The 25,129-nt window shown below is 41.7% G+C and overlaps 2 protein-coding genes across 2 annotated transcripts in view; one reads left to right on the forward strand and one right to left on the reverse strand.

The window, feature by feature from the left end:
- The first annotated feature begins 624 nt into the window (after nt 1-624).
- TMEM252 (transmembrane protein 252) lies at nt 625-2,740 on the forward strand. The gene is made up of 2 exons (XM_069964269.1): nt 625-925; nt 1,691-2,740. The coding sequence occupies exons 1-2, from the start codon at nt 645-647 to the stop codon at nt 1,965-1,967; spliced, it is 558 nt and encodes a 185-aa protein (XP_069820370.1). The 5' UTR covers nt 625-644; the 3' UTR covers nt 1,968-2,740.
- A 2,044-nt stretch (nt 2,741-4,784) lies between these two features.
- The window catches only part of PGM5 (phosphoglucomutase 5), a 111,245-nt gene continuing 90,900 nt past the window's right edge, over nt 4,785-25,129 (reverse strand). The window contains exon 11 of the mRNA XM_069961876.1: nt 4,785-8,569. Coding sequence (XP_069817977.1) covers nt 8,480-8,569 — 90 coding nt within the window. The 3' untranslated portion in view covers nt 4,785-8,479. The remainder of the gene's footprint in view (nt 8,570-25,129) is intronic.

Consider the following 25,129-nt stretch of genomic DNA (forward strand, 5'->3'; position numbering starts at 1 on the left):
GATTCGAACGATTTAACGATAATCTGAACGATAATCGTCCAGTGGAATAGGGCCCTAAGTCTCCTACAGTATATAAGGTCAATGTATACACACAAATAGTATGGTAAAGTTTGGTAGAGAGCTTCTGTATGCATCAAGACAATGGCAGGAAGCCACTGTACAAAAGAAACATACATCTATAAGCTAGTTAAGCCAGGTGAATGCATTGGTTATAGAAATAGGCTTTTGGGCTCTAATTTCAAATCTGTAACAGGACCACCACCATCCACTTGCCCTTTATAATACCAGTGTCGTCTTATGTGGCAGATTGGCATTTATGCATTCCCAGGTACTACTGCTGCCTCTGCACCCCCTGAAGCTAAGTCTTTCTTCATAGTTATATAATATGTCATTGAAATTAAAAAATCTAAGTAAAATGCTGACACATTTTGCTGTAAATCAAAGCAGCTGTGTTAGAATGGAATACAGCTTATGAATTGGTGCATGTGATTAAGACGTAATACTACCTTCCAACAGTTAATGAATGCCATGTGTATAACATTTATCAATCATTGTCCAAAGGGCAGTACTCATACTAATATATAAAGCTGCGAGGCGATAGTGAGCCACAGTCCTTTTTCAGCTGACACTCACAGTCTTCAGCCATGAAGATAAGGAATAGAGTAGTCACAGTGCTCCGGTTTTCTCTCCTGATCATTGGCTTTTGTCTGGTGTGTCTGGGAGCCTTCTATGTATCGTCAAGCTACTCTTGTAACTGTCGAAGCGAGACCATTGTGGCATATACTCTAATGCCTATAGGATTTGTTCTTCTCCTGATTGGGATTTTTTGGAGCACATACCATGAGGCCAACCACAAAAGTCTATTCCAAAATGTCATTAGGCACATTCATAGCCAACAACAAGTCCATATTGAGACTGTAGACAGGTATGTAGCTGATACTCCAATTGTACAGAATTTTTATTTTATCTTTGACTGTGTGTAGTTTGATAACTGTATGCTTCAAATTATACTATTCCATTTATATTGTAGATATTATGTAGTGAGTAGATAGATAGATAGATAGATAGATAGATAGATACTTATATAGATGATAAATCATATATATATATATATATATATATAAAGAAGATAGATAGTAAAAAAAATAAAATAAAAGGCAAAACAGAGCGAGATGATATATGTAATCATATGTATGGGTATAGCTGGTTTTAAAAATATTAATATTTTTATATGGAAGGCACTGTAATTAAAATATGCACTATTTATTGTATAAGGTCCATCAGTGGTATGAGGGATTCATGGTTTATTACATACAAGTAGAAGATGCTTTTATTTTTAGTGCTATTAAGAAAGTAAAAGCAACCATTTGATTGGTTGGTTCAGATGTCAGTGTTTTCTTGAATGAATAGGTGAAGGGATGAGTCACATAGCTAGACTGTCTGTCTGTACTGATCTTGTAGTAAATGTAGCTAGCGCCTAATGATTTACTGTATAAACATTAGTGCTAGCTGATCTTCTCTGCAGGCACAGTATTGATCTGTAACTCAAGATCATGCAGCAATAATGTAGAATGTCAGATTCTAGAGAGAAACTAACATTCCATAGGATCATATGTAAGGAACAATGTCATGTATTTCTTCTTCTAAGTAATAAACTGAATACTGACAGCTTTCTTTATCTTGTTTTCAGGCCTGATTATTACCCTCCATCCTATGAAAGTGTGATACAGGACATCACTCAGAATTCTAATGCTACATGTCATGTCAATATGGACACAAGATACTTCAACATCCCTCCTCCTCTATACACTGAGAATGCTGTAGAAATTGTGGATGAAACGTATGTAAATGAAGAGCCTCCTCCCTCTTATGAAGTTTCTGTGGAAGCATCCACCTCTGAATCATTAGCCAATTCAGAAGAGTTACAAGAGACTGAAATTACTAATAATGTGGAGGCAAATGACTGAGTACATGAACTGATGACATGTACAGCTGTCTTCTGACCAGTAGAGGGTGCTGTGGTGGAAAAAGAAATGGCATTGCCAAAGCTCACTGTCAGTAATGTGAGCAGTAACTACTGAGTACCAGTCACGTGGGAGAGCAGTGAACAAGTGTATGAGTAGATTACGATTACACATGTAAAGTAGATCTGCTGCATTTGGAGCACTGGACGAGACAAGTTCCACTTAGGCCTAATCTGTCACAACTGAGAGGAGATTATATGTTGCCTAGGAAAGTGGCTAAAGTGAATGTAATGTTATGCAAAGTCTATGATGTATAAGCTTCATTCAGGCACACATCTATCCTGTTGTAATGATGCAGGTAGCTCAGCTGCCCTGAAAGATGTATATGGCAGACCGGTGAGTCGTTCTCCATGAGATTGAACCATGTGGCCATCAGTATTTTCTTTAAAAAGGGGTCGATATAAATGTGGACATGGAGACTTTAAAAGATATGTAAAATACTGGATATTTGAATGTATGGTCCAGTGCCAGTATTAAATAATGCAAAATAACATAATGAACTTTGATATGTATAGTAAATGAGTAGGCTTGAGATCTTGTGCCATATGAAAGTGTTATAGGTGATAGCCAGACAACAATGTAAAATTGTTATGCAGTACTTATGTTGTTTGTGTTGTTTCTTGTACTGTATTATGTTTACTTTTTACCATACTTGTACTGTTTTCTCATTTTATTATTGTTTCATTTGTTAAAATAAATGTTTAATTTAAATATTACCCTTTGTTGGTTAATCCTTGGGTACACCTACAAGTAGAGGCTTTTCGGTTACCTTGGGCCCAGTATTTCCTTTGTGTACAGTGAAGAAAAACTTGTGTCAGCTCACCATACAGCCTTGGGTGGGATTGTGCTGGATCCCAGGAGTAGAGCGAATAGGACAATGCACCTGGAGCCCTCAGGTAAAGGATGCAATCAGAAAAAGAGTTCAGTTGTCCACCGCTCATATAAAATTCCAAAATGTTATTGAAGTCTTCTTAAAACATAATCACAATAAAAGCAGGGACTGCCATGATTAAGGGACTGTGCCTTGAAACGTGCCGGGTGCTTTTATTGTGATTATGTTTTAAGAAGACTTAAAAAATTTTTTGGAATTGTATATGAGCGGTGGACAACTGAACTCTTTTTCTGATTATTTCCTTTGTGTACATTTTTAAACATCTCCCCACACAATCCATTTTCACGTTACATTTTAAAAGGTTTTCCAAGACAATCCTTAAGAAGTGACTCCTGAAACCTCTAACAATCTGCTGATTAAAAGGGTTATGGAGTTCAGAGGGGCACCGAAGCTATACCGAGCATACATGTACACTTTGTAGCAATTGTGCTTGGTATTGCAGATCATCATCACAGTAATACGCAGACGGGCCCCATAGTGTTGCCACCACAGTAGAACTCTGGACCTTTGTGGTACAAAAGAATACAGCCTGGGACTAGGACCATTGTGATATTGGTGCCCGAGCTACATTGGTCCAATTCACTTGTATGTGACTATGCTGCAGTAAACTGCAGTACAAGCCACAGCTGCTTTTGATAAGTATTTATTCTGCTATGCCTGGTAGACAATGATGAGGTTGCAGCACTCACCTCAGTAGGGCAACCACTGATTTTTGGGAGTGCTGATAGTTGACAATCTGATTCATTGTATGAATTGGGTGGGCACCATCATAAGACTATGAAGCCTGTCTCCTGCAATCCGTTCAAGCAGCGAGCTAGAGAGTGATGCCCACAGCCGCAGGTTTTACTCAGTTAATATGTAATGACTGGTGGGGTCTTAAGACTGATCCACTGACAATCAAACTATTGTCATGTCTTAGAGACATACCATCAAATAAAGAGTTCAACAGCACCAGTCACGAGTATGTGAAGTGAAGCCATTTGCAATAGTAGATGTGGGTCGCACGTCAGAATGTCTCCAATTCCAACTGGAGACTATATGACATCCAAAAATAAATCTGACAGCATCCAGCATACATTGGCAATGTTTTGACCCTAATGGGTCTTTTTCAAGAGGCTTTAGGCATTAGGGGCGAAATGTTGCCAATGTGTATGCTGTTTGAATAAATTCCACTGTTTCCACACTACCGGATGCTGTCGGATCGCTTTATATCTGGATGTCTGTGAGACATGTCAAAAGTTAATTTAAACGTCAGTAACCATTTAAAAATTAGCCATCATTATTTAAGTTGCAAAAAACACTTTAATCATATTGATATGCTTTTATATTTACCATCTTTATAACAATATATATTATTTTTAGATGATATGTTTGTGTCTTTTGTATACACTCAATAGACATTTCATACAGCGGCATTTCACGCAACTGCAGGTAGTCTATATATTCAACAGAAATGAGAGATGGGTGAATTTGCCGAAGTTCGGGTTCGTCTGGACCTGAACTATTGGCTTCTGATTCCCGCTGTCTGCCCGATCCGTGAACAGGGTGGATACAGCCTAAGGAACACCTGGAAAACTGGGATACAGCCTATGCCAATGTCTGTATCCCAGTTTTCCAGGCCGTACGTAAGGCTGTATCCACCCTGTTCATGGAGACTGCAGACAGCGGGAATCAGACACTGATAGTTCAGGTTCAGACGAACTTCGGCAAATTCGCTCATCTCTAGAAATGACAACCACAATCACATGTGTTGCTTTGTATTATTTCCTCTTCATGTAACTTCTTTATATTGCTTGTTACACCAACCTATCTACTGTTACTTACCTTCAATACTATTATAGTGTAATTTAAGATAAGAGGGACACATAGATCTTGCATTCAGTTTTATTGGCACAATATAATAGATTAAAAAGCATTAAAGGAAATAATTGACTCTTACTCTCTGTACAGTAATAATCTAAATTACATTAATTGCAGGCAGAATAGTAGTAATAAACTATATAGCCTTAAAGCACAATATCCATCTTGATAATTTCCCCGGTGAAAGAAACATATATCCAAACATAATCCATACATATAATGTTGAGAAGAGTAGAGCGTACATGAGGCATCAGTAGTCAGTGTGGTATAGATTGTAAACTAGAAGGTGCACAAGTAAAGGTGTGGTACATATAACAACTGTATTCTGTTTGTTAAAGATATGATTAAACACTCTGTGACATACATAAGGGAATTGCTTCACACACTGAAAAACTAAACACACTGCCTTTGTTAAACACGATGAAGGTACACTATAGTAGTTCATTATTAGAAACATCCATTACCGTCAGTGTTCTACTATGCTGCACTTTACCTGAAATAACATGAGTTTTATGGGTGCACATAGAGGAAATGACACCCCAGAGCAAAATAAAGCCAACAACATAGGACAGCTTGTATGGGCACCTTTCTCAATCTAGTAGCATGTAGAAGAGAAGGAAAGTTTACCCAATGAACGTTCTCCTGTGCTCTGTGCAGGGGCACGCTCTATGTTAAGCCATAGGTGGATGCCTTGGAAACATACTTGGGACCATTTCTGAGGACTTTTGGATCAGTTCCTAAGTGAACGTTCTTGGTTGCATGTTCTTTAAAAATTGTGAGCAGATTCCGAGAGGCCCTATTACAAAATAATTGGCCAATTAATGACATTTTGTGATTTGCTATCTGCATTTAGGATGCTTTGCTTCCATTCTTTTTGTCTTTATTAGACATGAGAAAACTTGCCAAAAGTTCACCTATGGCTGTGTGCATGTTTTCCAGGCAATCCTTGGGCTGCATTCACCTTCTCCAGGATGCAGGATTCAAATGCTGATCGTTTGGGTTCGTGCAAACCCAAAATTTTGGCCAGTTCACTAATCTCTACTTTTTATTCCCAAATCAGTAATAATTATACATGGTAATCTATATTGTGTGATCCGAAGACAAAAATCACACAAAATCCGTGGAGTTTTGCAAGATGTAAGCCAACTTTTTAAAGAAGGTTTGACATAAATATTAAAGTTTTATGGATGCTTATATACCCTTACCGCCTTATACCTATTTCATAGATTATTTAACCAGCAAAATACAGGAAACTGGAGGATGAAGTGTTAACATATAATAAATGTTTCAGTGTTATGAATAGGGTTAATTGAGAAGAAACACCTGTCCTAGTTATACACAAGATGCTGGAGAACATCTAGTTAAAATATTTGTCAGGTCCAGAACTGGGAACAAAAATGCAGAAATGGACAACTGCAGATATAACTGTGCCCAGTGTAAATGATGATTGAGACTGTGCCCCCCTACAAATCCATTCCTGGCTTTGTATTCAGTGATTGCAGTTAAGAACCTGAATGTGTGAACACACTATACAGAATCGCCACCCGCCTGCTAATAATTTACAAGTATAGGAAGTTTTGTTAACAGCATAAAATTACATTGGAGGTTTTTATTTAGGAAATGAACAGCTGATCTCAAAACAATGTAATACACGATCATGCAGTTTGCTATACGGATACATGAAACAGTGTGATGGATGTCATCCTGTTGTTCTAAAGTGACGAAACGCAGCTAGCAGTTAACTGTAAAATATTAGGCTGCCTTCACTACATAATAAATGGAATATCTGGCCACCTTAACTACACAAATACAAATACTGCAGAAAATTACTAACACAACCCAAATTTCACTGCACTCAGAATAGAAATTATACTATATATAGTGTTTAATAAAAACTTTTTTATGATGATAAAATGATAAACCAATTTCATATCCTGGGTCAGTCGCAGGACTACTGCCCTTAATGAACCAAACTCACTGACGCCCCCCACCATTAATGTACATTCATCAGGTGCTCTGCAGTGATGAGTGGCCAGAGTCATGTCACTGCAGAGCGTTGGCTCAATATCCATTAAGAGGAAGATTAATGGGAACATGGGCGCTATTGGAACAACACAGCAGGTTGGGATCTTCTAACCTTTTTTTGGTTTCCCTTTAATCTCATGTGAAAACAAACAAACAAACAAAAAGAAACCTGTAGTGTTGTCCACAGCAAACAGTAAGATTCTAGTTAAGTATTTTGGTAATTGTTTCCTTGTTTTATATGCAGGATATCTATATGTTGACTGGCTGCCAGATAACATCCTGTCCCGTGTGTCAGGCCACCTCTATCCCCGCTTTACTGCCTGGAACATCCACTGTCAGGTATATGGTTGTACTAATGAGTAGAGATGAGCAAACCTCAAGCATGCTCGAGTCCATCCGAACCCGAACTTTCGGCATTTGATTAGCGGTGGCTGCTGAAGTTGGATAAAGCCCTAAGGCTATGTGGAAAACATGGGTATAGTCATTGGCTGTATCCATGTTTTCCGGACAACCTTAGAGCTTTATCCAACTTCAGCGGCCCCCGCTAATCAAATGCTGAACGTTCGGGTTCGGATGGACTCGAACCCGACCTGGTTCGCTCATCTCTACTAATGAGTAAAGGTTTCTTATCTTTTCTTAAAGGAAGTCATAGGTGTATGTACTTTTCAACAACAAAAATGTAAAAAATAGCCATTGTACTCTGAATAATATATTATACAAAAAAATTGCTCTTAGGCTATGTTCCCACAATGTAAAAATAAGGACAAATAATGTTAATTTTGCAACAACAGCCATTCTTTGCCCTCATTTGTGGGAACATAACCTTAGGCTGGGTTTATACACTGTAAAATAAAAATACTGTGTTCTATTTAAGTGTAAGGAAAAGCAGCTGTATTGGCACACATTGCATAAAGTAAAACAAACTGCTGCAGTTCCAATGCTTGAATTATGGCAGTTTTTTAGACATCGGTTCAGGTGTACTAATGTGTCTGTACCAAAACTTTGTCCAAAAACTCTGTCCAAAATGTTGCACAGGACCTCTCCACATTTATTATGTGTTGCAGAGATGCTTTTCTGATGGGTCTGAAAGGGGGTGTGACTTCAGCAAAAGGAGGCGTGGCTTACCTCAACAATGAGCGCCAAAATCAGGCAAAACATTCTGGCGCACTTTCAGCAAAATAATATTTGGTCTAAACTTAGCCTGTGCAAAATTGATAAACCTGGCACATTTGAAGACAGACTACTGTAAATTTACACATAGAAAGTATTTGTATATCTGGGCCAATGTGTGCACTGATGGCCGCTTTTCCATAGAATTTAATAGAACATATTATTAGATTAGAAAAATGGCCATTTTATATACTTATTTTATGGCGTTTTTTTTTTGTTTTCATTTTACAGGATGTGATAAAGATAAATACTGTTGTTGCTTCAACACTCAAAACCTTAGGTTTTCAATCCATTTATTTTTACTTTATTAACTAAAATTCTGATGTCAGAAATAAAACCAACCTTTTTTTTGTTTTAAATTAAGCTGTAACATTGAATATGATATGAACAAAAACATTGCTTTGGAGGAAAAAGCATATACAGCTAAATAAAGGCAATCATTAGACGATGGAGGAATCTCTCTTATTTCTCATATTTTTTGGCCCATGGTGGTTTTTGAATGGTAGATTCAGGTGATAACAGTGGGTCCTTTACGTCCAGTCCGTTCATGTATCTGGGAAAGCTTCAAAGCAATGGCTATGAGAGGGCCCAGCACCGCCTATGAAAACAAGGATCCACAAGAACAGTTTTTGCAGTTGCTAGGTAAATGTTAAAAGGTTAAAAAATCACTCCCTCAAAACAAACCAAAGTGTGCCAATAGCATGAAGGAAAGGCATAGAGTATATAAGTATCATCATCATCAGAATCCCTTTCAGTGACTTTTTGGCTAAGTTGTTCTAGAACACAGATGTCAAATTCACAGCCCTCCAGCTGTTGCAAAGATACAACTTTGGCTGTCCAGGCATGATGGGATTTATAGTTCTTGAAGCTGGAGGGCCGTATGTTTGACACCCTTGTGCTAGCGTTATCATCTTTATCCTTGAAATAGAAAAAACAAAATACACAATGTAATATATAAAGCATCTTTTTATTCTCCTGTGCCTAGTTTTAAAATTTTCACAAGTTATTAATGGATATTATGATTCTAGTTTCATGACTATGTCCTTTTTTCTAGAGCAGTTGAGGTGTGCTGTTTAGTGGGTTTAAGGGTATTCCAGGAGGGAAACTTAAAATTCTATGATAGTTAGCTACCTTGTATTGTATTCTGGAGAAAGTTCTTAACAAATAGTTGTCTTTTTTCTACTTGTAAACTGTAAACTTTTTGTTCTAAAACTACATATTATTAGAAAAGTGTTATTTTTCTTTGTCTTGGTGAAATTCTTTTTTTTTGTCCACACCAAACCAATGTATTTAAAACTTTATTCATCCAGACTACCCCTTTAACAAATACCACTTAAAATATTTTCAGGGGTGCAATTTTGAAAACGAAATGAATAGAGTCTCTAGGACCCTCTAAAAATAAAAAATGGTATAAAAAGAACATTTAGAAAATAATTCTAAGACAATCTTACCAGAGAAATTATAAATAATTTGATAATTTTTTGTGCATTTTAAACACAAAATATATAAATTAAAATGTACCACTAATGTAAAATACAATAAGCCAGATTTACCAAAATGCCAGCTAAGCTTTCATTTTTCAGATTGCTGTGGTAAAATGAAAGCTGAGCTGTCACTGTTTGCTATAGATAAATTAAAAAGTTTTTGTCTCAGATTGATAAATTCGAGCAAAAAATTACAATTGTCAGATTTAAAAATTGAGTCTGTAGAGAGATTAATATAGAAAGTATATTGAACTTTTCGTTGTACATCGGATAACACCAATACCACTTGCACACCACCAACACCAACAGTTGTCAACATGTCAGTTTTACTATAGGGCAAACAGTGTAAACACAGCCCCCCCCCCCCCCCCCAAATAAAAATAAATCATCTTATTTTTAACCCTTAGAGAACCGGGCCAATTTAAATTTTTGCGTTTTCGTTTTTCCTCCTTGTGCTTAAAAGGCCATAGCACTTGCATTTTTTCACCTAGTAACCCACATGAACCCTAATTTTTTGCACCACTAATTGTACTTTGCAATGACAGGCTGAATTTTTTCATAAAGTACACTGAAAAAGCAGAAAAAAATTAAATGTGTGGGGAAATTGAAAAAAAAAGGTTCTTGTTTTTACGCCATTCGCCATGGAGTAAAGCTGTCTTGTTATATATGTTCCTCAAGTCGTTACGATTACAACGATATGTAACATGTATAACTTTTATTTTTTTGATGGTTTTTAAAGAATTCAAACCATTGTTAACAAATATACAGTATGTTCTTTAAAATCGCTCTATTACCATGCTTATAGCGCTGTTATCTTTTGGTCTATGGGGCTGTGTGAGGTGTCATTTTTTGCGCCATGATCTGTAAGTTCTATCGGTACCTTGATTGCGCATATGCGACTTTTTGATCGTTATTTATTGCAATTTTTCTGCATTTGATGCGACCAAAAATGCGCAATTTTGCATTTTTTTTTACCGTGCGAGATCAGGAGTGTGATAAATTAATATGTTGAGCGATTACGCATATGGCAATACCAAACATGTTGTTAATTTATTTATTTATTTTTATTTATAACATGGGAAAAGGGGGGTGATTTAAACTTTTATTAGGGGAGTTTATTTTTTTTCACATATACTAGAAGCCCCCCTGGGGACTTCTAGTATAAGCACACTGATCTCTCATTGAGATCTATGCAGTATAGTTATACTGCAAAGATCAATTAGATCGGCACTCGATTGCTTTCGGCTGCTGCAGCTGAAAGCAATCGAGTGACAAGCCGGGATCAGCGCCATTACAACGCAGACCCCGGCCGGGTGAGGACAAGGAGATCGCTCCTCCGCAACAACTTCACAGGGGGGCGATCCCCCCACTAGACCCCAGGGAACAGGCTGCAAGAAGTATTCAGATGCAGCTGTCAACTTTGACAGCTGCATCTGAATACTTAATTAGCGGGCACTGCAATGGTCGTGCCCGCTAATAGCCGCGGTCCCAGGCTACAAGTGGCACCTGGGATCCCGCGGCCCCGCTCTGAACTCCCCTACGCGGCCCAGGACGTACCGGTACGCCCAGGGTCCTCTAGGGGTTAATTTCACTACGCAAATAATTTTTCCCCGGTTTCGTTAACGCTTTATGGAAAGATTTTCTGAAAAATTAAGTCTGTCACAAGTCACGCATGTGGGTCTGTAGCTCAAAAAAAAGGAAGTGCTATGGCCTTTTAAACACAAGGAGGAAAAAACAAAAGCGCAAAAGTGAACATTAGCTCGGGCCTGAAGGTTTTTTTTTAATGTGGCCTGGACATCTGTGCGTCAATGACCTTTGGCCATGAACGGATTTAAAAGTGTAATGCAAAAAATACTGCAGGATTGGGGTTCTATTAATGTAACATAACTTTATGTGCCTGATACTAGGGAATATTAAATTTATCCATCAAACCATTATACAGGGTTTAGCATATGAGTTAACATTATAAATACGGCATGGAACATTCTGTTTTACGTCTATTTATGGATTTTATCATTTTATCACTCACTGTCACCTGCCTGAGATCTTATGAGACTTGTTTTACAGCCAAATAAAGGCATTTAAGAGTCCATCCACATAGCTCCTGATTTGTGCAGTACTGATGTTACCATACAGTTCATGTAAAAGCTAGATGCCTCCTCTCGGTGAAAGAGGACAGCAAAAAGTGCTGGCTGCACATATATAGAGTACATTCATGTATAATGTATGTAGGATAATATTATATGTAGGAATCTGGCCCACGGTGCCATTATTTTTGGCCCACCAGGCCATTCAGAGTTTGAACTACATCTGGTCGGCCATGGCTACTATAAATGGGACTATGGGGGAGGGCTGGCTACTATATGAGGCTATGGGGGAGGGCTGGCTACTAAATGAGATTATGGGGAGGGCTGGCTACTATATGAGGCTACTGGGGAGGGCTGTCTACTATCTAAGAGACTATGGTGGAGGGCTGTCTACTATTTAAGAGACTATGGAGGAGGGCTGGCTACTATATAAGAGACTATGGGGGAGGGCTGGCTGCTATATAAGAGACTATGGGGAGGGCTGGCTACTATATGAGACTACTGGGGAAGGCTGGCTATTATATAAGAGACTACAGGGGAGGGCTGGCTTCTATATAAGAGACTATGGGGGAGGGCTGGCTACTATATAAGAGACTATGGGGGAGAGCTGGCTCCTATATAATAGACTATTCGGGAGGGCTGGCTACTATATGAGACTATTAGGGAGGGCTGGCTACTGTGGGAGACTACTGGGGAGGGCTGGCTACTATAGGAGACTATTTTGGAGCGCTGGCTACTATATAGGACACTTAGGGGGCTGGCTACTAATTGGGCACTTATTTGGGCACTACTGGGAAGGCTGGCTACTATGTTGGTCAATTTTGGTTGGGTTGGCTACTACATGGGGCAATATTGGGGGGGTTGGCTATTACATGGGTTGGAGTTTAATCATATCATAGCAATTTATCATGTCATTTATCATAGTGCACAGTGCTGGGAGACGCACACCACTGACAGTGCCAGGAACACCGCATTCGCGCTTGCTTGCAGATTGCAGATCAGTCCTCTGTAGGCAGTTTATGTCTGAAAGAATCTCTCCTCCCTAATGTGTTGGAGCTGTGGTCTAGGGGTACCTCACCTGTCTAGAGACCTGCCAGCAGTTTGTTCTCTGGTTTGAATCCCCTGATGGAAATTAAATAGATGTCTTTTTTTTTCATTATTATATCATTTTTAAGGCTATGTTCACACACAGTATTTTTGCTCAGTATTTCGGTCAGTATTTTGCAAACAAAACCAGGATTGAGGACACAGAAAGGCTATGTTCTCACACTGTTGAAATTGAGCGGATGGCCATCATTTAATGGCAAATATTGGAAGTTGTTTTAAAATAACAGTAATTATTTGCTATTAAATGATGCCCATCAACTCAATTTCAACAGTGTAAGAACATAGCCTTTCTGTGTTTTCAATCCACTTTCGGTTTTGGTTGCAAAATACTGACCAAAAATACTGTGTGTGAACATAGCCTTAAAATATATATAATAATGAGAAAAAAAAAGACATTCCATTTAATTTCCATCAGAGGATTCGAACCAGAGAACGAACTGCTGGCAAGTCTCTAGACAGGTGAGCTAGACCACAGCCCTAACACGTTAGAGAGAAGAGATTCTTTCAGACATAAACTGCCTACAGAGGACTGATCTGCAATCTGAGCAGCACCTGCAGCAGAGCAAGCAGGAGGCCGGGCAGCATTGATTATTCATGAAGAGGGAGGATGCATGCCAAAGTGTGGCACGAACAACTGCTCTGTGACTCTTTTGTACAGTAGGAGACATAAGATTGTACATAATCCGCTGCACAGAAAATTACCAAAACGGTACCATGCTCACTGGGGGCTGCCAGCTACAGCACACTGTCAGCACCTTAGGTAGTGCCCGGGAGCTGACAGATTCCCTTTAATTATTAGATGCAATCTTTTATAATCTGGTGTGTGTAAATCACCTAAATATTCACACAATACAGGATTTGCACCTTATCATGTGCGCAAAAATTAAAAATTTGCACCTACTGGCACAGACCTGGTGTCTGGTATGCTGTGCACATTTTTTAAGCCATGCAGCCAATTTTTTTTAAGACATGTTTTTTTTAGGACATACACATTTTTTTTTTTTAGGACATGCACATTTTTTTATAAATTCACCAAACACAAGGAGAAATACAAATGGCTAAAACTAGATAGAAAAATCACAGCTATAATACACTGCATATAATATAGCACAGTGATTTTCAACCAGTGTGCCGCGACACATGGTCGGGTGTGCCGCGGGGAGAAGCAGGGGGGAGAAGTATGGTGAAGAGAAGCACAGGAGAGAAGCAGGGAGGAGAAGTATGGTGGAGAGAAGCACAGGAGAAAAGCATGGGGGAGAGAAGCACAGGAGAGAAGCAGGGGGGAGAAGTATGGTGGAGAGAAGAACACGAGAGAAGCATGGGGGAGAGAAGCACAGGAGAGAAGCAGGGGGGAGAAGTATGGTGGAGAGAAGCACAGGAGAAAAGCATGGGGGAGAGAAGCACAGGAGAGAAGCAGGGGGGATAAGTATGGTGGAGAGAAGCACAGGAGAGAAGCATGGGGGAGAGAAGCACAGGAGAGAAGCAGGGGGGAGAAGTATGGTGGAGAGAAGCACAGGAGAAAAGCATGGGGGAGAGAAGCACAGGAGAGAAGCAGGGGGGATAAGTATGGTGGAGAGAAGCACAGGAGAGAAGCATGGGGGAGAGAAGCACAGGAGAGAAGCAGGGGGGAGAAGTATGGTGAAGAGAAACACAGGAGAGAAGCAGGGGGGAGAAGAAAACAGGCCCAGGTTACACTGAGTGAGTATAAATACATTTAGAATCTATATTATATATATATCTATATTAACTATATGTATAATATGTACTGTTTTAGTGTCATTTTGTGCCATTTTGGTTGGTGGTGTGCCCCGGGATTTTCTAAGTATAAAAAGTGTGCCGCGGCTCAAAGAAGGTTGAAAATCACTGATATAGCATATATGGGTCACACATATATTGCACTGTATTCTGTGAAGTCATATAATGCTGTTGCTTCCGTTCCTACCTGAACAACAACTAATTTAGACCAAGGTTAACTAATCATAAAGATGGGTATTATCTATATACTATATATATGTAATTTCATCTCAAAGGCCATGCCCTGCAATTTATTTATTAACATTTTTGTTTCAGGCCACAGAAAAGCAAAACAAAGATACAGTATGCATAGATGAGTCCAAAGTGCCATTCAGATATATCTCTACCTTCAAATGACCTTAAGCGCGTTGGCATTTTCTTAGCCCAGTTAATTTTGTTTACATCTGCAATACTGACCAATGCTATATTATATCCAATATTCTGCATAGCACCTAAAAAAGTATTCAACATATCTCTCCCTAGATTGTTTATTGTTTTGTCATGTAACAAGAGTATTGAACAGTCTTTTCTCTCCAGGAAAAAAGGTAAATGGGCCTGTTGCTCATCACCATTTTATAAACTTGAGTACAACAGAGAAATGGGTGATGCTGCAATAGGCTGTGATGATAGCGTTACTTTGAGCAAGAGGAAACTGGAGGATGGGAGTAGTAGTCCTGGAGAATAATACTGAGTGGAATAGACTGAACTGAATACTTGCTGTTGATGAGAATAGATGATGAGAGAATTAGTGACTGAAGAACGACACCCAGATCTTTACTGGAGATGAGAATCTTGAGACTCTGGAAGGTCCCGACTGGACCGGAATATTTCTGGACAGCACTGAAGCGGGTACCGCGGGGTTGCGGCCTTCTCCCTAAGGAGCAGCAGAGCACACGTCCTTCTCCCCTGAAGGTGGAGAGAAGGTCTCTGAGGAGCAGCAGAGAAACACACCCTTCCCCCTTGAAGGTAGAGGGAAGACAGAGATAGACAGCAAGTGACCAAACTAACCCCAGCCAAAGCTCGACGGCTATTGGGGTTACTATGGCAGCCGGGGAAGTCACGTGACACCAAGCCAATTGCATCATCACACCATTGAACACTGATAAATGAATATATATAGTAAAATAGGAGAAATACCAGACTTGAACACTGAGGGGGTGACATAACACAACCAGTTTGCAGTGGCATTACCATTCCAGAACAGGAACAGTTAGGAAACATACAACTAAGAGCACATACTCTGTTCTGGGACACTGCAATGTCACGACCCGACTCCCAGAGCTGTGCGGGCTGTGGCTGCTGGAGAGGATGATGGCAGAGGGATGCTCAGAGTCCCTCAGTGTCCCCCTGCCATCATCCTCTCCAGCAGCCACAGCCCGCACAGCTCTGGGAGTCGGGTCGTGACATCACCATGTTATCCAGGAAGTGAAGCCTTGATGCAGTAGTAAGTGCAGGGAAAAAAAGCACTTTATAAGCATTTTCCGTAATAAGTGTATATTGGTGATTTGTATAACTTTTGGGGGGAAATACAATACTTTAATAAAAATTTTCAATGGACTTTTCCTTTAATTCTGTTTTACATCATTGTACTTGAGTTTGTGATAAGATTTTAGCCCCTCATCATATGTACAGTGCCCTGGAACCAAGACACTCTAAAAATAAAAAACGAGCCGAGATTACATTGGTACGGGTTCAGACTTCAGAACCCGAACATGAACTTTCCCGGGTAATCCCTAGTAATGACTCAAGCAATACAATTGTAGAAACATTTATAATATTTATATAACATGGTGCACGCTATAAAAAAAAAAAAAAAAAAAACTGACAGAATTGCGGTATTTTGTCAATCATATTTGTCAATATAAAATAAGAACAAAAAGTCATAAATACTTAAAAAAATTGCATTAATAAAATCTTTCTGTCACAAGAAAAATAAGAACATTTATGGGGGAGCTTTATCAAACATAGTGTGCAGTAAAACTGGCTCAGTTGCCCCTAGCAACCAGATTTCACCTTTTATTTTCCAAAGAGTCATTGAGGAATACACTTATGTGTTTTTTAGTAACTTTGAAGCAAATATACCATCAGGTACATTGCTTTAAGTATTTTACATGAATAGAACCTAGATGCCGTGGGGATGCCAGTGCCATAGTCCTTCTTTTGAACAGCGACCCGGTCGGTCTATTCCCAGGCACCACCCAGACCTGAAGCACTGGAGGCAGGCCCGTCCCCAGTGTGACAAAACCCATCACAGAGGGCAGGGGAGATCATCACACTGGGGGTCGGTGGGTCTGCCTTCAGTGCTTCAGGCCTGGGCTGGTGCTCAAGAAATGACCGACCGCTGGGGTGCAGTTCAAAAATAGGACTGCAGCATCGGCATCCCCTTGGTCTATTCATGGAAAAAACTTAAGTGATGTACCTGATGGTACATTTGCTTTAAAGGATTTATAAAATTTATAAAAGAATGAAGGATTAAAAGGATAAAGGATTTAGGGGCTCCCCGAGAGTGGCGAGGTCCATCTTGGTGAGACGTAAGCAGAGCGGAGGCTTGGCCTTGCCGGATTGCTTCCTGTATTATATGGCGGCGACCGCGACAAGGGTTCTTGACTGTATTCACCACGGCTCAACTAAACAATGGGTGCAGCTCGAGCGATCTCTCTTCAGGGTGGACCCCGCCACAATACCTTGGCTTCCCAGTTCGGCACTACACGCTAACCGCACTCGACACTGGCCTATTGTTTCTCGCTCATTGGCAAGAGTCTTCGGACACCAGGCCCAATCCGCGGGCCTAGTACACCAGGGAGGCCCTCTCACACCCCTCCTGGGAAACCCAGATTTCCCACCGGGATTACTCTGTTCCTCCTTCCTGGGCCGCAACAGGCTTCCAGCCCTGAGATTGAGTCAAGTCACCCGTGGCGGGATACTCACTCCCTACGAGGACTTAGTGCCTGACCACATACGCACACCCCACCTCATGCTCCAGTACAGGCAGCTCCAGCATTTTCTCACATCCCACGCCCAGCGCCTCCAACTGACACGCACTCTTACCCCTTTTGAGGAACTTTGTGCCGCATCCGCACCCACCTCGCACACAGTCTCATTGATATATACTCACCTACTCAGCGCCGGGGCCGTGGACCCCCCTTCTTACACCAGAGGCTGGGAGAGGGAACTTGGTCGCACATTCGGGACAGCAGACTGGAACAGAGCCTTTCTACTGTGCCACAAATTCTCCATCTCCAGCAGGGCGCAGGAAACGAACTTCAAAATTTTATCACGGTGGTACCGGGTTCCCACTCTCTTGCAGAAACTATACCCCGCTGTCCCTGATCTATGCTGGAGATGTGGGGAGGCGCGAGGCACGATGGTACACATATGGTGGGGTTGCGCGAAATTGCAACCCTTCTGGCTGGCAGTAATAAAGTATATCCACTCTATCACAGGGATCCTCCTTGAAAATGACCCAGCCCCTCTCCTCTTATCTATGATCCCGGGCAAACTGAGGACTCTGGCCACTGGCCTTATGAGATTCCTTTTACAAGCAGCGAGGTCTGTTATCCCGCGCTTGTGGAAATCAGACAGAGTGCCAACCATTACAGAATGGTTCAAGGAGATCCTATACCTATGCCGTATGGAGGAGCTGGTGCTAGACACGAAAGAATGCGCGGCCCGGCACTACAAGGTGTGGAGACAATGGCTAGAATTCACCGACACACCTGAGTTTCGGTCCGCTGTGTAAGCCCTGAAACCCCCCCCCCATCTTGCCCTACCCTCCCCCCTCCCCCCCCTGTTCAGTAGGCCACGGTCACCTGACTCTTGGTCTGGGGACGGGGACCCGCTCTGCCTGTTTCTTCCGCCGGGCCTATGCCCGGTTCGTTTCCATGGTTTTCTTTTACGTTATGTTTTGATATCTATGAGTTTATGATTGACTATTCTATTGCATTTTCAGACCGTGGTGCATATCTGTCTACTCTGTTCACGAGCTCCGAGTCGACACATCCTAGTACGCGATGTGATTTTATCTCTGAACATAGTGGACCCGATTGTTCCGCGGCCGCCCAGACACGTTATGTATTTGCAATCTAAACCATAGCAGTATCCCACTATCCCATCCTTTTGTTGTTTGATTTCATTGTATGCATGACTTTGAAATAAACCTTGCTTTGAATAAAAAAAAAAAAAAAAGGATAAAGGATTTATAAAATTTAAAAAAGAATTTATAAAATTTCATCAATCAGGTACATGAATCCTAAGATGGCACCAATAAAAGGTAAAGACAAGCCCTCAAATGGCTACATCGGCAAAAATAAAACAACGGTATGACTCTTTGAAGGCAGCAAGAAAATTGCTTGGTCACTAAGGTCACTTAACATAGGCTAAGTGATTAAAGGGGTAGTGCGGTGCTACACATTTATTCGTTAACCCCTTCGGGACCAGGCTAATTTTCGTTTTTTGCGTTTTCGTTTTTTCCTCCTTGTGCTTAAAAGGCCATAGCACTTGCATTTTTACACCTACAGACCCACATGAGCCCTTATTTTTTGCGTCACTAATTGTACTTTGCAATGACAGGCTGAACTTTTGCATAAAATATGCTGCGAAACCAGAAACAAAATTATATGCGCAGTGAAATTGAATAAAAAACACAATTCTTTTTCTTTGGGGGGGTTGGGTTGTGTTTGGGGGGGACTTCTAGTATATACACTTTGATCTCTCATTGAGATCTTTGCTGTATAGTTATACAGCAAAGAATAATAAGATAGGCACTCGTTTGCTTTCGGCTGCTGCAGCCGAAAACAAACGAGTGCCGAGCCGGGGACGGCTCCATCTTGGAGCGGTCCCCGGCCGGCTTCAGTAACGGAGATCGCTCCTCCGGGACAACGTCCCGGAGGAGCGATCTCCCCCACTAGACACCAGGGAACGGCTGTATCCGGTAATCGGAGGCAGCGGCAACACGAGGCACCCGGGATTGCGGCAGTTCGCACCCACACGAGGACGTACAGTTACGTCCTCGTGCGGGAAAGGGTTAAATAACACACATTACAAAGTTATACAGTTATGTAATGTGTGTATTAAGTGAATGGCCCCCTTTCCCCTGTTCCCCCCACCCCCGGAAGTGTTGTGCATTATACTCACTGCATTACTGTTGACCCCGGCTGCCATCTTGAGACAATGACGTAATCTTCTCTTGCCGGCCCCCCTCTGGTGCATCATTAGCTGCGATTGGCTGAGCATAGTTGGCGACAGTAATGCGGTGAGGGGAACATAGGGAAGGGGGCCATTCACTTAAATAACACACATTACAAAGTTGTATAACTTTGTAATGTGTGTTATTTAGTGAATAAATGTGTAGCACCGCACTACCCCTTTAAGATAACCAGTAGATGGAGATTGATTGCAGATTAACCAGTCATTTACAGCTAATTTATAAACCATAACTATATTCTACAGTTCTTAAAATCTTTTTGATTGTTCTGCATTATATACATTGCATTCATTGTGCTGGTATGCTATAACTATCAGCTAGGCCCCTTGCATTAGCTGTGATTATATTTTTAGACTTAACTGAAAAATATTCTGGCTTATTGGAACACTGACAAAGTCCTGCTGTATGACTCTCTTGTGTCTTGATCAGGGCCATTTCTGCCATGACGCCAAATGAGTTTATTTCTCAGGCGGCAGACTTGTAGGGGTGGCATATTTTATGGAGTGGCTATAAATTGTACTGTCTGCTACACAGCACTGACTTCATTGACCCCATGACCTGCTCATGATAGCTGGACACAGGCGTAGAATGTAAGGCGTTCAGGACTGCAAACACTTTGCAGGTATTGTTATATGTTTCAGACATCACTACACTACAAGTGATCATTAGCCCTTTAAATGGAGCACAAGGTGTGATGGTAGTATGACCATGAATAAGATCACCATGAGTAGTCACAATGCATTGACTCTTGTATATGTCATTCACTTTTCTTCTTGTGGAAGCAATAAAGTTTGAAAAATTCTTTACAACCTCGTGGAATTGGAAACTTTGAAACTTCTTCTGTCTTATCCTCACCAAAGATGGAAGGTAGCGCTTGACCAGGGTGATTTATGGTGGAGCTGGATTGTGTATGCACTTATTATAGGCTGAAGGTTTTCTGCACACGCCTCTTACATTTTCAATAGGTTTGGAGGGTGGTGTGGGGACCGGGGGGGGGGGGGGGGCATTTCAGGTTTTGCCTCAGGCAGCAGAGATTGAGCCCTGGTCTTGATAAGTTATTTTTGAAATGTGAATTAAGATTGCAGTGTTCCCATTGAAGGTCACACATCATAGATTCATGACCTCTAGAAATCATTGATTGAACATGGCAGCTGTTCTCTTTAATGAATAACTGTGTTGTCCTAATGATTCCATAAGTGGCGTCCGTTATAACAATTACTCAAGGATGTTCTAGTGTGTATTGTGATCTTTTACAAAACATCTTCATCATTTCTCTGAGAGCTTTATTCATTTACAGCCAGGGGACATTGTATAATCCATCAACCACTGTCACATGTCTTTATCAGGAAAATGTCAGGTTTGTTTTGTTCTTTTTCTTTTGTTTTTAACATATGTAAGATGATGACAGCTTCACCAATGACTAATAGCGCTCGTTTGCTTCTGTCAGTCGGCCCGTGGAATAGGGGATTTAGGTAGCAGGGACGCCGGGCCGATCAGGCTTGCCTGTGATTGTTGTTTCTTGTGTATTGTTTTCTAGATCTATGGAATTCTGGCTTGTTTCCCTGATTTTCCTTCTCTGGACTTGATTCTGACATTCCCTCCTGGTTCTGATGCTGGTTTAACTTCTGACAATGGTATAGTTACTAACATTGTCTCTGACACCAGGGCGGCTTATCGCCTGTGCAGCAAATTTGACTGCGTAGGGGCCCAGAGTGGCAAAGGGGCTTGTGATGCTCGGATTCCCGTGGGGTCTGAGCTAGAGTGGGCCTCCCCATGCCAGCCCCACTTGCAGCACCCAGAATCCAGGTGCTGCATGCTACTCTTCAATTGCAAGAGCTCCTGATGAGCGCCCGCAGTTAAAAGCAGAGCTGTGACTGACAGGGATAATCACACTATGTCTGGCCACAAGAGGCAGCTGTCTCTGTCACATGCTCCGGTGCATGAGTTCCGTCATTTCTGTGTGGAAAGCAAGGAGAGACCACTGAGGGGACTGCTGGAGGACCACAGAGCTGCAGACAGGTAAGTATGATTTTTTTCCCATTACACTAGGGTGAAGGATGCTCACACGGAGTGGGGATAACTACCAAGGCAGTTGCCTAACATGAGAGGGCAGGGGAGGGGGTCTAACAACCAGGAAAGATGACTATCATTGGGGATGCTATCTGATGGGGTGGAGGTGGAGACTAACAGGTTCATTACCTACGGTGGAGTTCCTACTACGTTGGGGGGCCTCTGCATATGGGGGGGGGGGGGGGGTAACTGCCAGGGGCATTATCTACTGGGGATGCATCAGGGGCGTAGCTAGGACTTCAGCCTAAGGGGGGCGAGTAAGTCTCAGTGGGCCCCCAACCAATTGTTACCTATAGGGTACCGCATACTTTCCGAATAATAAAGGGTATATTCTGCTATATTACTTATAATGGATAGGGATTGAGAACAGTGTAAAAGACTTTCCACAGTTCACATCTATAACTGTGTAAAAATTAAAGGGGTAGTGCGGCGCTAAACAATTATTCACAAAATAAAACACATTACAAAGTTATACAACTTTGTAATGTATGTTATGTATGTGAATGGCCCCCTTCCCTGTGTTCCCCCCACCCACGCTAGACCCAGAAGTGGTGCATTATACTCACCGCATCTCGTGTCGACCCCCGTCCGCTATCTTGTGACAATGACGTAGTCTTCGGGAGGCCGGGCGGACCGCTCCATCTGTCCCTCATGCTGGTCCCCCTCTGCCCTGTCATAACTGTGCTCAGCCGCGATTGGCTGAGCACAGGTATGCTCATCCAATCGCGGCTGAGCTGCTGAAGATGCGGCAGAGGGGGGCTGGCATTAGGGACACATGGAGCGGTTCAGCCGGCCTCCCGAAGACTACGTCATTGTCCCAAGATCGCGGACGGGGGTCGACACGAGATGCGGTGAGTATAATGAACCACAATTCCGGGTCTAGCTTGGGTGGGGGGAAACACGGGAAAGGGGGCCATTCACATACATAACATACATTGCAAAGTTGTGAATAATTGTTTAGCACCGCACTACCCCTTTAAAGGGGTTATCTGGAAATGGAAAACACACAGTAGCTCCCTAGAAAAAAAAACTGCAACACTCCAAAATGTACTTGTGAAAAAATAAAGAAGTGAATTTACATGCTTCAGATCACAGCTTTAAAATAGACAATGTAAATGGTCTGAAATGTTACACCTATCTATAACTTTATTATTTATTTATCCCTTTATCATATATTTATCTGTCTAATATCTATCGGACAGCATGAGGACTAAACCATTAAACCATATCTGATGAGCCTAGCATGGGACACATACACTAGCTAAATGCTACAGCAAATTTTAGGATTTATAATAATACTCTCTCTCTCTCTCTCTATATATATATATATATATATATATATAATGTTAACATAAGACAATTATATAAACAATACTTCAACACGACTACTACCATCATCACAACATAATGACTAATACCACTATACCAGGGGTGCCAAACTCCCAGTTCCAGCTGTTTTAAAACTACAATTTCCATCAAGCCTTGACAGACAAAGCTTTAGCTGTCCAAGCATGATGATAACTGTAGTTTTGCAGCAGCTGAGATAGAGGGCTGCAGTTTAACACCTGTGCCCCATAAAGCCATTAAATAAAGTCCACTATATAAACAAATTATTACTAATAATACCACATATGTAAGACAAATAATACTGCCATACTATGACCTCTACCCTCACCATACAGTGATTGGATAATACCACTATACTATGATTGAATAAAATCCATTATATAAAGACCAATATTCTTCCTAATCAGTGACCATAGAGGTAGAGCCAGCTGTATACAGATTCTGCATATCCTATAAGTGATTATAGTGCAGTTACATCCAGTGCCTCAAATGGGGTGTCTTCTCTGCATGACGTTTACATTTTTGCCAAGTTGTTTACTTTTCTTTTTTCCTCTGTCTGGCTCGGCCATCGTGAAGACTTCTCTTGAAGATGCCTCGACTCCATCTCTGTGTATTGCTCCTCACTGTTGCCCACTTTATGCCCCCATGTAGTATTTAGACCTAGTCTTAGCCCTTATACATAATGCAGGCTCCCCTTATGCCTTCATATAGTAAAAAGACCACCATCTATACCTTCATATAGTAGATTAGCCCCCTGCATCTCCATACAGAAGATAGACCCCCCTGTGCCCCCCCCCCCCCCCATACAGTAGTCATGTCCCTCTTTGCCATCAAAGTAGTTCAGCCTTTTCTGTGCATCTATATAGTAGCTAGGCCTTCTGTGCCCCAATATAGTAATTATGTCCCTCTTTTTCATGCAGTAGTAGTTAGGGCTCTCTGTTCTCCCATACAGAAGTTAGTGTCCCCTCTGTGCATCTATATAGTATTACCCTACCCCCAGAAAGTAGTATCCTCCATTTAGGCATCCCCCTCCAGCACTATCTCCCATGTAGGTAATCCCCCAGTATGTATTTCCCATGCAGAGATCCCCCCTGGCAGACATCCCCTCCCCCAGCAGTAATGTCCCACAAGGCGGCATTGTCCCTGTGCGGCAGCTACACAGTAGTCTTCTGGATATAGCTTTCTCCCTGCTCTGCGAGCTCTTGAATGATGTCACTTGTGTGCAGCAGTTCTAAGGAAGGGAGTGGCCCTCCTTTTGATTGGCAGGGGGGAGAGTCAATGCTCTCTTCCCTTTGTCAATTACCCAGCCGCACTTAATTGTATGTGCTTTTCAAAAGAGCATACAGTTAAATAGTCGGGCACAGCACCCAGGAGCCAAGCGGGCCCCCCGCACTTACTGGGTGCTGGCCAGAAGCCCATTAACCTCTTGAGGTTGTATGCCGTCCGCACTGACCCAGCTCTGAACTGCCGCGTTCCCGACTGCTAGCTGCGGCACGGGACCGCGGCCGATCACCACTCCCGCTAATTAAGACCATTAGATACAGCTGTCAAACATGTCAGCTGCATCTGACAGCCTTCTATGCGGCATTCCCTGGGGTCTAGTGGCAGGATCACCCCCTGCAATGCAATTGCGGAAGGGCGATCCCTTCATCTTACCGGACCGGGCCTCAGCATCAGAATGACGCTGATCCTGGCTCGGTATTCTATTGCATTGGTCTGCAGCAGGCCAAAGCAATAGAGCACTGATCTCAAATCGGTGCTGCGTAATACAACTACACTGATCTCTATGGATATTAGAAGTCCCCCAGGGGACTGTATAAGTTAAAAAAAAATACATTAATACTAGAGATGAGCGAACCTGGAGCATGCTCAAGTCGATTCGAACCCGAACTTTCGGCATTTGATTAGCGGTGGCTGCTGAACTTGGATAAAGCCTTAAGGCTATGTGAAAATCATGGATATAGTCATTGGCTGTATCCATGTTTTCCAGACAACCTTAGAGCTTTATCCAAGTTCAGCAGCCCCAGCTAATCAAATACCGAACGTTCGGGTTCGGATCGACTCGA

The sequence above is a fragment of the Dendropsophus ebraccatus genome, chromosome 3, assembly GCF_027789765.1.
Source record: "Dendropsophus ebraccatus isolate aDenEbr1 chromosome 3, aDenEbr1.pat, whole genome shotgun sequence".
In the NCBI taxonomy this organism is placed as follows: domain Eukaryota; kingdom Metazoa; phylum Chordata; class Amphibia; order Anura; family Hylidae; genus Dendropsophus; species Dendropsophus ebraccatus.